Source organism: Dendrobates tinctorius, unplaced genomic scaffold (assembly GCF_039654945.1).
Source record: "Dendrobates tinctorius isolate UK_male_01 unplaced genomic scaffold, ASM3965494v1 ptg000026l, whole genome shotgun sequence".
NCBI lineage: Eukaryota > Metazoa > Chordata > Amphibia > Anura > Dendrobatidae > Dendrobates > Dendrobates tinctorius.
Genome location: NW_027361694.1, coordinates 13,802,335 through 13,816,125, shown reverse-complemented (window position 1 = coordinate 13,816,125; position 13,791 = coordinate 13,802,335). Strand labels below are relative to the sequence as shown.

Genomic DNA, 13,791 nt, shown 5'->3' with positions numbered 1-13,791 from the left:
TATGGCTGGTCCATACAATCAGGGCAACTGTTACCACCCACCTTTCGTGTCTACCTCTTTCCTCATAGACTGTAAGCTTGCGAGCAGGGCCCTCATTCCTCTTGGTATTTGTTATAATCTACTGTATGTGATTATTGTTATGCTGTAATGTCTATTGTCTGTACAAATCCCCTCTGAAATGTAAAGTGCTGCGGAATATGTCGGCGCTATAAAAATAAAATTTATTATATTATTATTATAAATGTCAAAGCCACATTGGATATGTCATGGGGAAGGCCAAACTTGCTCCACAACCAGAGCACACCATACCGAGGTTAGAAATTTGTGCTGCAGTCTTAGCCGTCGAGTTAGCAGAGTTCATCGCATCCGAGATGGATATCGACCTGACACAAGCCAAGTTCTACTCAGACAGGAAAGTAGTCCTGGGATACATCCACAATGAAACCAGGCAAATCTACGTTTACGTCAACAACAGAGTGCTACGAATTAGGAGATCAGCTCATCCAAAACAGTGGCATTACATCCCCACAGACCAAAACCCTGCAGATCATACAACTAGCACAACATGGCTCTCAGGACCAAAACTACTGTACACTGAGGAACGTTGTCCAGACACCTTTGAACTGATGAGAGGACTCAGATGCTGAAATCCACCCTCAGGTGTCCACACTTCATACAATGAATTCTGTTATTCAGCTTGGATCCCACAGATTTGTCAAATTCTCAAGTTGGAAGTCACTTACTTGAGCCATTACCTGCCTGACTCATATAGCTCGCTCATTCAAGATCACCAGAGCTTGTGACAAGGAAAAATGTAAAGGTTGGCATCTCTGCAAAAGCACCTATGTTGCCTCCGACTTGGAATCCTCCAGAAATCACATCATCTCCACAGTTCAGAGAGAAACCTACTCTGTGGAAATCCAATGTCTCATAAGCTCCAATACCAGGGAGCAGCACATTGAGAAACCTTGACCCATTCATCGACAACAACGGCCTGCTGAGAGTAGGAGGTCGACTGAAAGAAGCTAAAATGGAGTTTGAGGAGAAATTCCCTCTTATCATTCCTGGAAAATGTCACGTTGTTTACTTAATCATACAACACTAGAGATGAGCGACTTTGCCTTTTTTAGGGTCGAGCCGGGTTTCATAAAACCCGACTTTCTCAAAAGTCGGGTCGAACGAAATCGGCCGACTATAGGGAAAAGTTGGAGACCGGCTGAAACACGAAACCCAATGCAAGTCAATGGGGAAGCAAAGTCGGCAGGGAGTGGAGGACAGTAAACACACCTACAGTGCCCATTTCAGTGACAAAATCATCAATTCTTATTACTGAAGCTTGTCAACCTTAATTTACTTCATAATAATAGTTACGCATTGAAAACAGGGGGTTATTTGGCTAAAGTTGTGGGGGGTAGGGCTGGCTCCAGGTTTTCGTGTGCCCTGGGCCAAAGAGTGTCAGTGACCCCTTTAACACATACCACAACTCATGATGTTCCAATACGGCACAAAAATATAGGTATAGTACAATGACAAATACTTCACTGCTTACATGACATGACTGATCTATTTTAAATTGTACAATAGCTCAAAAAAGGACAGTATATTACGCCATACAGTATTATGGCCACCACATTGTGCGCCATACAGAATAATGAGCCCCATATATTTCTCCATACAGAATAATTGGCCACATATAATGTTCTAGACAGTATATGATGAACTCCACATAATGCTACAGTATATGATGGTCCCCATGGACGATGCTCCAGTGTGTTATGGGCCCAAATAATGCTCAATATATAATGGGCCCCTTTTCTAATGCTCCAGTGTATCATGTGCCCCATAGATGCTGCTCCAGTGTCTGATCTGCCCCATTTGGAATGCTCCAGTATATGATGGGCCTCATGGATGATGCCCCAGTGTATGATGGCCCCTAATAATGCTCCATAAATAATGGGCTCCATTTCTAATGCTCCAGTGTCTAATGGGCCCCGTAAATGCTGCTCCAGTGTCTGTGGCCCCCATTTGGAATGCTCCAGTATATCATGGGCCTCATGGATGATGCTCCAGTGTCTTATGGGCCCTAATAATGCTCCATATATAGTGGGCCCCATTTCTAATGATCCAGTGTATCATGTGCCCCATAGATGCTGCTCCAGTGTCTGATCTGCCCCATTTGGAATGCTCCAGTATATGATGGGCCTCATGGATGATGCTCCAGTGTATGATGGGCCTCAGGGATAATGCTCCTTTGTCTTATGGGCCCTAATAATGCTCCATATATAATGGGTCCCATTTCTAATGCTTCAGTGTATCATGTGCCCCGTAGATGCTGCTCCAGTGTCTGATCTGCCTCATTTAGAATGCTCCAGTATATGATGGGCCTCATGGATGATGCTCCAGTGTCAGATGTCCCCCATTTTGAATGCTTCAGTATATGATGGGCCCCATTTTTAATTAATCCAGGAATGGTATGTGAAAAGAGCTCCATGGAGTAATCTGAAGTGTGTGCTACCGCATCCTTCACTTTTGGTGTGGGTGAAGGATACAAGGAAAGTGGTTGCTCCTGACCAGAAGCCTGCACTTAGGACTCAGTGCTTGCATTTTTTAAACTTCAGAAGAGCAGGCGATAGAGCTGGAGGCTGTTTCAGCAATGTTAGCCAAAAACAGTTCCTGACACTCCGGCTTTCAAAGCAGTCTACCTACTCCCAGAAAACGGAGACTTACAGGCCTTCCAGAGCTACACCATGATGCAGGCTCAACACCTCCTGCTTTAGCTGCTATTGTGTTTTTGGCACTACCAGCAGATGCACCACCACCACCATCAGTACCAGGTGGCCCCCCACGCCCACGTCCGCGTCCTCTTCCACCATACTTCCTCATGTTTTAGAAAATTGACCCAAAATACCAGCAGATATATGGTACTGTATCAGAAGCGTACAGCTCTATACAGTCTAGGGATAACAGTAAATCTCTGTATATATTTCATGAGTCATACACAGACACTCACAGGCTCAGTATGGATTACCCAATAAAATAAAAAGGTGAAAAAGGGTACAGTATCACCAGATACAAAGTATATATAGTATAGTGTAAACATTCTGAATCTCCGTATACATTTCAGGAGGCAGACACAAGCGCTCTCAGGCCCAGTATGGATTACACAAGAATAGGAAAAGCTGCAAATGGGTAAAGTAACACAAGCGTACAGTTGTATAAAGTGTTGGCCAAATTTGAAATCTCTGTATATATTTCCGGAGTCACCCTCAGATGTTCACTCAGTCTGGGTTTGTCCATAATAAAAAATGTTGTAAAAAAGGTACTGGATAACAAGATAGCGTGTATACATATTATAGGGTACAATTGAAATCTCCATATACATAGTCCCGTAGTCAGTCTCAGAAGCTTACCAAGTATGGATTTGACCGTAATACTAAATGTTGAACTGTATAACAAGATACAAGCTGTATCGAGTATAGGGTAAAAATTGGTATCTCCGATTCACCGTATATATAGAAGGCATAAACCACACACGCTCACTCACTATGAATGATACCTTAATACAAAATTTTGAACAAAAGTACTGTATCAGCACATACCAGGTGTTTCCAGTATAGGGGTAATTGTAAATTTCCGTCTATACTTCTGGAGTCAGACACAGAAATTCACATGCTCAGTATGTATTACACCAGAATATAACAAGTAGAAAAAGGGAAAGGTAGTCGAAGCGTACAACAGTATACAGTGTTGTGGTACTTTTAAATCTTCGTATATATTTCAATCTTAGTAAGCCAGTCCAGACTCTCCGCTACTGGAAACTACATGGATACAAGTACAGACGGAAAGTCGGGTGTTAGCAGAAATTTGGGAATTACTCATCGTGGGAAAACCTCCCAGTAGATGTTGCAGAGGCGATGCAGACCCTCAATTACTGTGTCTGTGGAGACAGTGAAAACAGATCATTGTGAAAAAAGGATTGCTTTATCGCAGTAGCGTGGATCATATCACCGTTACTCGTCTCCATCAAATTGTGATCACAGGGAGAGATGTAGACATGGTCCTCACTGGCTATCATGATGTGTCTGGTCATTTTGAAGTGCAAAAGACAGAAGCCACAGACCGTAGGCGATTCTATTGGATTGGCATGAGAGGAGACATTGAACAATGGTGGCAGGAATGTCACATGTCTGTGACTATCGCAACTGTGAAAGTTGATCATAAAGCACCACTGCATCCGCTTGTAAGTTGACGTCCATTACAAATGGTAGCCATTGATCATCTGAAGGTAGAGGCCAGCAGGACAGGGCATAGCTACATCTTAACCATCATCGATCAATACACCAAATTTCTAGTGGCCGTCCCTGTGAAGGATTTAACTGCCCAGACTACACAGCAGTGGAGCAGGGAGAGGTAAGTATTGCAACTTGCAAGTGCTGTGGCCATGACCAAGCAGGGGGGCCACACTCATGGTCGACGGTACTCGCACAGGGCCCCTCATAGTACGCTGGTGTGTCTGATGGTGAGTGGGCCCCCCCACCATCAGAGACATTGTATTGTACTATGAGGGGCCCTGTGCTAGTGCCGTCGGCCATCTGTGGGCCCATCCACCTGTTCAGAGCAACGGCACTTGCCCGGGTGCGCCAGGTGTTGACCCCAGCCATTGGGGGGGTGGGCAGCCCACTTAGGGAGGTTTAAAAAATGGCATATGTCGATGTGTTGGCTGGACATTCAGCTGCTGCAAAGGGCGGAATTGGGCAAGTCCGAGGAAGAGGAGGACAAAAGCGAGGCAGTTTTCTGGCAACCTATGTGTCATCAGGGGAAGGTGGGACAAAATCCTTTGAAACCCATGCATGGTTCATTTTAATGAAGGTTAGATCATCAACATTTTGGGTAGACAGACGGGTCCTTTTTTATGTCAGGACTGATCCAGCAGCACTGAAGACTCTTTCAGATAACACACTAGCAGCAGGGCAAGCGAGCTCCTGTAAGGCATATTGTGACAATTCAGGCCAGGCGTCCAGTTTAGAGGCCCAATAGTCAAAGGGGAATGACCTGTGAGGGAGAACATCGATATGGGAGGAGTAGTTTGTAACCATAGTTGACAACTGCTGTCTCCTGTCACTTTTAATCGATACAGTATTAGCAGTCGTGTGAGTGGTACTTGAGAAATCATTCCACAACATGGTCATTAAACCCCTGTCTCCAATGCCACTTCGCCTGTGTGCAACACGAACACCTCTTCCATTGTGCCCACTACGGCTCGTGGGAGAACCAGCACCGCTGCTGTGTGATGGGAAAGCTTCAAACGGTTTACCAGAGATGCTTGTTTGTTTATCTCTGGGTTCTCCTGTGGCATGATATTGTGTAATTTGCCTTTGTAGCGTGGATCGAGGATGCTGGCCAGCCAGTAGTCTTCATCCCTCATCATCTCATCATTTTGGCAATGCGGGGGTCCCTTTTTAGGATCCGCAAGGCATAATCGCACATGTGGGCCAATGTTCCAGGTGTCAATGATGCACTGCCAGTGGTGGGTGGAGGAGCACTTTCCGGCAAATCCACATCACTACAGTCACGCACAAAAACTGTACCTGACCTTGGAACGCAAACATTTTCTATTGCCCCCTGAGAAGCATCCTCCTGCCCACAATAATCATCCCGTTCATCCTCCTCCTCTTCCTCTTCTTCCTCCACCTAGTCCAGGACAGTTCCCTGACCAGACAATGGCTGACTGTCATCAAGGCTTCCCTCCTCCTCCTCCGCTGCAGACGCCTGATCCTTAATGTGCATCAAACTTTGCATGAGCAGATGCATAAGTGGGATGCTCATGCTTATGATGGTGTCGTCTGCTCTTACCAGCCGTGTGCATTCCTCAAAACACTGAAGGACTTTACAGAGGTCTTTCAGCTTTGACCACTGCACACCCAACAATTCCATGTCTTCCCTCAAACTGCCTGCCCGTGTATCCTCCCACAAATGCATTCCAAGCTGCCTCTGTTCGCACAGCCTCTCAACCATGTGCAGGGTGGAGTTCTACCTTGTTGCAACGTCTATGATTAGGCGGTGCTTTGGGAGGTGGAGCAATCGCTGCAGCTTCTGCATACGACTGGAGTGGACGTTTGAGCGACGGATGTGCGAGCACAGTCTTTTCACCTTATGGAGCAGGGATGAGGGATGTTATTAATTATTAATTAATAAGGAAGCACTGCACCACCAGGTTCAAAGTGTGAGCAAGGCAAGGTATGTGTGTGAGTTTTGCACGGGCTATAGCTGCAACAAAATTACGGCCATTATCACAGACTACCTTGCCTGCCTCAAGATGTAGACTGCCCAGCCATGACTCAGTTTGTCGCTGCAAGTAGTCAGCCAGTACCTCCTCTGTGTTTCTGATGTCGCCCAAAGACATCATCTTTAACACAGCCTGCTGACGCTTACCACTAGCTGTTCGATAGTGGGGCACCTTGTGTGCAACACTGCCAGCTGCAGATGGAGTGCTCGTGCAACTGTGCTCTGTGGACGAGCTTTCGCTGATAGAGGAGGAGGAGGATCGAAAGCCTACAGGCAACTGTTTCCTATACCGTGGGCTAGGCAGCACTGTTCCACCACCGCTGTCCCCAGTGGAGCCTGCATCCACCACATTAACCGAATGCGCAGTGATGGAATCGTAATGGCCCTGACCATGCCTCCTGGTCCATGCATCTGTTGTGATGTGCACCTTTCCACTCACTGACTGTTTTAGTGCATGGACAATGCGGTCTTTCACATGGAGGGCAGGGATGGCTTTTTGAGAAAAGAAGTGCCGACTAGGTAGGTCATAGAATGGGACAGCGTAGGCCATGAGGTCACGGAAAACTTTGCTTTCAACCAAACGGTAGGGCATCATCTCTAATGAGATTAGTTTGGCAATGCAGGCGTTCAAACAAAGTGTATGCAGATGAGAGGATGAGTACTTTCTTGTCCTACTCAGTGTGTCTGGTAGGGTGAGCTGGACTGGAGAGCTGCATATGGGGGAAGAAGCGGTGGACCGGATGGAGTGAGAGGGGGTTGGTGATGGTATTGGTGGTGATGGCCTAGATTCAGTGTTGTGTTGCAAAACCTTTGTGATTCCCTGAGTGCTTTGGCCTTGCGACGACACCTCCACATTTAGTGCTGGTGGTGTGCTTAACGGTGGCGGTGGTCTTACAGTGGGGGAAGTGATGGAGCGTTGTTGTCTACCTTCAGTCGGAGCAGGTGCACATGTGCTACCTGAGGTTTTGTAGTCCGTCCACGCTTGCAAGTGCATGTTGATTAAATGTCTAAGCATGCAACTGGTATTTAAATTTCTGAGTTGTTTACCTCGGCTAAAGGTCCTTCCGCACTTCTTACAGGTAACCTTTGCCTCATCAGTAGGATTTTGGACAAAGAAGTGCCACACTGCATTCTTCATACTATGGTATACATTTTCTGGCCTTGCACGTTGTGCTAAGTTGACCGTCTGGCCAAGCTGTCCTGCAACTCTTTTAGTTTTTGCTCCATGTTTTTGGACAGATACGGGCCTGGCAGATAACCGCTGCTGCGATGTCAATGCCTGCTGTGGATACTTCTCCTTATCTGAACTATTGCCAGCGCCACCCTCCTCCCTCAATGGATGCCAATCTGGGTCAAGAACTGGGTCATCCATCACCTCCTCTTCAAAGTCATCTGCACTTTCCTCTTTACCTTCCTCTGTGTCACCATGTAAGGTGGTATAGTATGCGGGAAGGGGCACCTGAGTTTCATCAGGGTCAGAATCTGGCTCAATAGACTGCGAGGGCAATGTAGTGCTCTGGGTCGATGTACCAGCAGAATCATCTAGCAGTGGCTGTGCATCAGTGCACTCCATGTCAGATTCATCTTGGACTGGGGAATTCTGGATTTGACTAGATAACTCAGGCATGGTATGTGAAAAGAGCTCCATAAAATAATCTGAAGTGTGGGCTGCCACATCCTTAACTTTTGGTAGGGATGAAGGACACAAGGAAAGGTGATTTTCCTGATCAGAACCCTGCACTGACGACTCCGTGCTTGCAGGTTTCGAACGTTCAGAAGAGGAAGCAATAGAGCTGGTGGCTGTTTCGGCAATGTACGCCAAAACCTGTTCCTGATGCTCCGGCTTTAAAAGCGGTTTTCTTACTCCAAGAATAGGCAACCTTACAGGCCTTCTTGGGCCAGACGATGACGCAGGCTCAACACCTCCTGCCTTAGCTGCTATTATGCTTTTGCCAGAACCAGCCGATGCACCATCACCATCAGTACCAGCTGCGCCCCCCTGCCCAAGTCCGCGGCCTCTTCCACCATACTTCCTCATGTTTGGGAAAATGTACCAAAAATACCAGCAGAGAGATGGCACTGTATGAGGTGCGTCCAGCTGTGTAAGGTGTATTAAAAAAATTAAATCTACGCATATATTTTGTTAGTCACAGACGCTCTCACAGTATGTATTTGACCGTAATCCTACAAGCAGATATATAGAACTGTATCAGAAGTGTACAGCTGTATACGTTTTTTGTGTAACTAACAATCTCCGTAAATACATATGTATTTACGGAGTGTCACACACACACACTGACTCTGTATAGATGTGACTGTAATGCGAACGGCAGATATACAATGCTGTTTGAAAATCGGACAGCTCTATATGGTGTCTGTATGGAAAATTGTCAATCTCCATCTATTTGTATAGGGACTGACACATGCTGTCTCTGTCTAGTTTTGACCATAATGAAACAGCAGATATACAAAACTGTTTGAAAAGCGGACAGCACTCTAATGTGTAGGTCTGGAAAAATGGAAAAACTCCTCGGCTTTTTTTTCCGGAGTCACACAGATAGCTTCTATTTGTCCGTGATACAAGGCGGTACACAGTAGTGTGTGAGGAGTGTACACCGCTATACGGTGTCTGTATGGAAAATTGTTAATCTCCGTCTATTTGTATAACAGCAGATATGCGAAACTGTTTGAAAAGCGGACAGCACTCTAAGGTGTAGGTCTGGAAAAACGGGAAAACTCCTTGGCTTTTTTTCCCAGAGTCACACACAGATAGCTTCTATTTGTCCGCGATACAAGGCGGTACACGGTAGTGTGTAAGGAGCGTATACCGCTATACGGTGTCTGTATGGAAAATTGTTAATCTCCATCTATTAGTATAGGGACTGACACATGCTGTCTCTGTCTAGTTTTGACCGTAGCCAACCAGCAGATATATGAAACTGTTTGAAAAGCGGACAGCACTCTAAGGTGTAGGTCTGGAAAAATGGAAAAACTCCTCGGCTTTTTTTTCCAGAGTCACACCCAGATAGCTTCTATTTGTCCGTGATACCAGCCGGTACATGGTATTGTGTGAGGAGCGCACACTGCTATACGGTGTGTGAAAAAATGAACGCTCAGTAACTCACCAGGACAAAATAATAAAAGTTGGAGTGCTTTGAAAAAAGCAGTTTGAACAGCAGTGTGCACACAGCAATGCAGCTAGCAGGTAGCCTTAAAAGGCAGCCTAATCACCACCAGCACTGCTGCATATATTCTTTGACAGGTGGCACAAAAAATATTTGTCTACCCTGCAGCCACAGACAAAGTGGCAACCTACCAGGCCTAATCTTTGGATTGGTGACCTCATCCTTGTTAAAGACTGCCAGGCCCATCGGAACCAGTGGCCACTTGGACTAGTGACTGCTAAACTTCTGAGTAAAGATGGTAATGTCCGCAAAGTTGAACTCAGGATGGCCAAAGGAGATGGCCCTAAGACATTCTCCAGACCAGTGACTGAGCTAGTTCTGTTGTTATCTTTGGAGGATAACAATGGTGGCAACTGTTCAATGCCAGACGGGGAGTGTTCTGTCTCCGACACAATTAATGTGTAACTGTTTATTTCCATAACATAAATTCAGTATAATGCTCAGTTCGCCATACATTTTAATGTTTATTGTTTCCAGCTCCATCTAGTGGCCCAAAATAATAACTGCAGTGTTATTCTGTTTCTGGTTTCCTTGATTTCCCTCCAATTCCCAATGCATCCTGGGTAGGTTTGCAAGGGATTGTGGGTTAGCTCAGCCCATTTACCTCCAGTCCACCATTTTCCCCTCTGTTTGCATACTGTAAACACCTTATCCCTCTTCTCCCCCTGCGTCAGCATCGTTGGTGAGTAACCACGCTCCCACATTTATCCCTGTCTTAGATCACCTTCTTTAGTTAGCTCTCCCCTGGTTAGCTATTAGCGCAGGTAATCTTTATAATGTATATTATGTATTTTTATGTACCCATACTGACTGATTGTATCATACATTTATTTGTAGTTTTACCATCTATATACCTACGTTCAATAAACCACAGATTCAACTACAGTCTCCCTTATGAATCCCGTTCATTTAGCTGAAGACAGGACAGCCCCCTTTCATATAAAATGAGCTCTGGAAACAAATTCTTGTGCAGATCTGAGTTTGGGTCCATATATCTTAACAGCTCATTTACATATAAGAAAAATATGGTTATCGTTGGAATAAGACATCAGATCAGAGATATTATTCAATTTCCTATGGCCTACATATCCATATAGACGGCTTAGCAGGATTGAGCCTACTGATAGATCTCATTAATGGTTATAAACCACAAACAAGCCCTGTGTATAGTCAGATTGCCCTCAATAACTGCTGTTTTAAAAGCAATTAATTGATAGCTTGTTGGCTGAAGCTATGTTCTTAGCATGTTCATAATCTGTATATGAATGCCTTACCATTTACCCAATTCGCTCAAGAGGCATAACAGTACATCACAGTGAGTGGATATTTTCCATATCAAGATGGTTGTATTAAGGGCACATACTCAGTGGCTGTGTAAATGACTTCTACAGCATATTTATTGCTCCCGGTGACATCAGTATTTCCACCAAAAGTCTACGTGAGGCAGAAAAGAATACTGCGCCACTTGGATGCCAGAAAGGTACACAAAATTGTTATCAGTTACATGTAGCTTAGGTGTAAAATTTACCAGGCACAATTGTTAAAAGTAAACCAGCCCTAGGAGTGGAAAATCTCTACAACTATGGCCAACTTTATAGTAGTCATGCAGTCTATGGAATCATACAATATAATATTGTAATTTTAGGATGTACTGGTAATAATATGATACATGAGAATATATTATCTTTGCTGATGACACAAAGCTAGGAGGGATAGATAATACTGGAGAAGAGAGAGAGGATTCAAAAAGATATACAGTAAATAAATTGGAGCAGTGGGCAGCAACTAACAGAATGTTTTTTAACAGGGAAAAATGCAAAGTACTACATCTGGTCAATAAAAATTAAAAAAGCATATACAGAATGGGAGGAATAGGGCTAAGCAACAGCACATGCGAAAAATTGGATATACTGTACTAATAGATCACAGACTGAACAGTGTGATGCAGCAGCAAAAAGGCACATACAATTCTAGGATGTATTAAAAGAAGCATACAGTCTAGATCACGTGAAGTCATTATCCCCCTCTTGGTCAGACCTCATCTGGAATACTGTGTCCAGCTTTGGGCACCACATTTTAAAAAAAGTCATCAACAAACTGGAGCAAGAATTGTGACCGGTCTGTAAACCATGTCCTATGAGGAACAGTTACAGGTTTTGGGAATGTTTAGCTTGCAATAAAGAAGACTGAGAGCAGACTTAATAGCTGTCTACAAATATCTCAAGGGTTGTCACATTGTAGAAGGATCATCTTTATTCTCATCTTCACAAGGAAAGACTAGAAGCAATGGGATGAAACTGAATGGGAGGGGAGGCAGATTAGATATTAGAAATTTTTTTTTGTGTGTTAGGGTGATCAATGAGTGGAACAGGCTGTCACAACAGGTGGTAAGTTCTCCTTCAATGGAAGTCTTCAAACAGAGGCTGGACAGACATCTGTCTGAGATGATTTAGTGACTCCTGCTTTGAGCAGGGGGTTGGATCAGATGACCCAGGAGGTCTCTTCCAACTCTAACATTCTATGATTCTATATATTGCTGGGATTATGGCAAAACAGCAAATATTTATTTGCATTGAAAGTCTTGGCCTCATTTTGTGTAAAGGTGTTGTAAACTGATGAGAAGACTGCATTATCAGATTATTATTGCCACCTTAATCTTCATGCTGTGAGTCAAAAAAGAAGCCATGACTTTGGAGTCTTTAATAGCAAAAGGTGGACTTTTCTGATGGACCTGCCTAAAAGTTCTGCACACTCATATTTTATTCCATCAAAGCTGTAAAAAGAAAGCAGGGAAGGGTTTAGGTCTGGAAAAAAGGCTCATAAGCAGAATATTAAGTCCTGGTAGGGTTACCAAACTCAACAACATGAGGATGAGTCTTTCTTGACAAGAACTGTGATTGCATTTAGAATTCTGTTTACCTGTGCAAATAAGGCCGTCGTGTTTGTCGCAGTCCCTGTCATCACATTCACAGAATTCCCCGGAAACATACCAATCCTGTGGTGAACAGATGCACTTTCCACAGTGGCAGGAACCTGGAAATATAAATGGCCATTATTTGCAGCAACAGACATACTGGACACAATAAGACGATACACGTTAAATGGTACAGCGTAGAATTTTCCATTTACTGAGGGCAGTTTCAATATAAGGCGTCTACAAAATGTGTTTTCCTGTTTTCTTAACATGCAACCCCTCTCTAGCAACTAGCCCATCATACAGGTAATTGCTGATTGCACCATCGACATAGCCAGTTGTTCACCTATAGAATCCTGTTCAATCTCCTTGTTCCTTGCCCATCCACTGGGAAGATGGATGAGAAGACTACCTGCACTTCCAGTTCCTTCACTTTTCAGCCTACATCTTTAAAGTCTCTGCATATTGCTTCCAGGTTTGTTTTTGCTGTGTCATTTGTTCCTATGTGTATTAGTAGTCATGTGTAGCACTGAAGAGTCTTAGCACTGAAGAGTCTTGATACCTGTGTTCTGTCCTGCATTGGAACCTGGTAGTGGTTCTTCAGCGGTATGGGTGCTGACTGCCTCCTCATCCTCCTGCTTCTTTGGTTCATATGCCTCCATTTCTCTTCATCTGTAGACACAATGAATGGTGCCTCTCTTCGAACATTCTCAATAGTTATTTCTACTCTATCATTAGCTTCTGCAGAAATGGTGAAAAGTCCTTCTTTTGCAAAATTCTGAAGAGATTCTTCTACTCTGTCAAGTGTGGTGCAGTGAAAGGGGTAGTGCTGGATGGAAGATATATTTCTCCGAACAGGATAAGATTTGGCCTGAATTTTCCCTAAGGTTGAGGACCTGCAGTGATGTCAGCCCATGTGATAGGTATCTCACCTGTGGGTGTGGTTATGGTCTATATAATGGAGACTGTGGTGTAGTCACATGATCTGTGTGTTGGAAGCTTCTGCGAGTGGACCGCATTCCTGAAGAGCACATGGTGAGGCCATGTACCAGGATGGTCTGTGTTGGAAGGTCCTGCGAGTGGACCGGATTCCTGAATAGCACGTGGTGAGACCATGTGTCAGCAGAGCTTGTGATGGCTAACTGTTTTGGGGAAGCCAGGACTGACAAGGAGTCAGCGTGTGGAGCGGAGCTCCTGGAAGGTAACCTCAGACAATGGGGGTTGTATGAAGTGGCAGAGAGGTTTATCAGCTACATGAACAGACTGGTGGTCATTGATATGTTCATGGATGTAATGAAATGGACTTTATGTTATGCGGTTTATGCTGAGTAAATAAATCCAATAGACTTGTTTTGTAAGAAACAATTTCTGTCTGTCCTTAATCCCATTGTCAAGTGAGTGTCCCCA

General features: G+C 44.5%; 1 protein-coding gene across 3 annotated transcripts in view; it reads right to left on the bottom strand.

The window, feature by feature from the left end:
• Positions 1–13,791, bottom strand: part of ITGBL1 (integrin subunit beta like 1) — a 601,277-nt gene that overhangs the window by 22,288 nt on the left and 565,198 nt on the right. For all 3 annotated transcript variants that reach the window (XM_073569513.1, XM_073569514.1, XM_073569512.1), the window contains one exon: positions 12,390–12,503. In XM_073569513.1, coding sequence (XP_073425614.1) covers positions 12,390–12,503 — 114 coding nt within the window. The remainder of the gene's footprint in view (positions 1–12,389; positions 12,504–13,791) is intronic.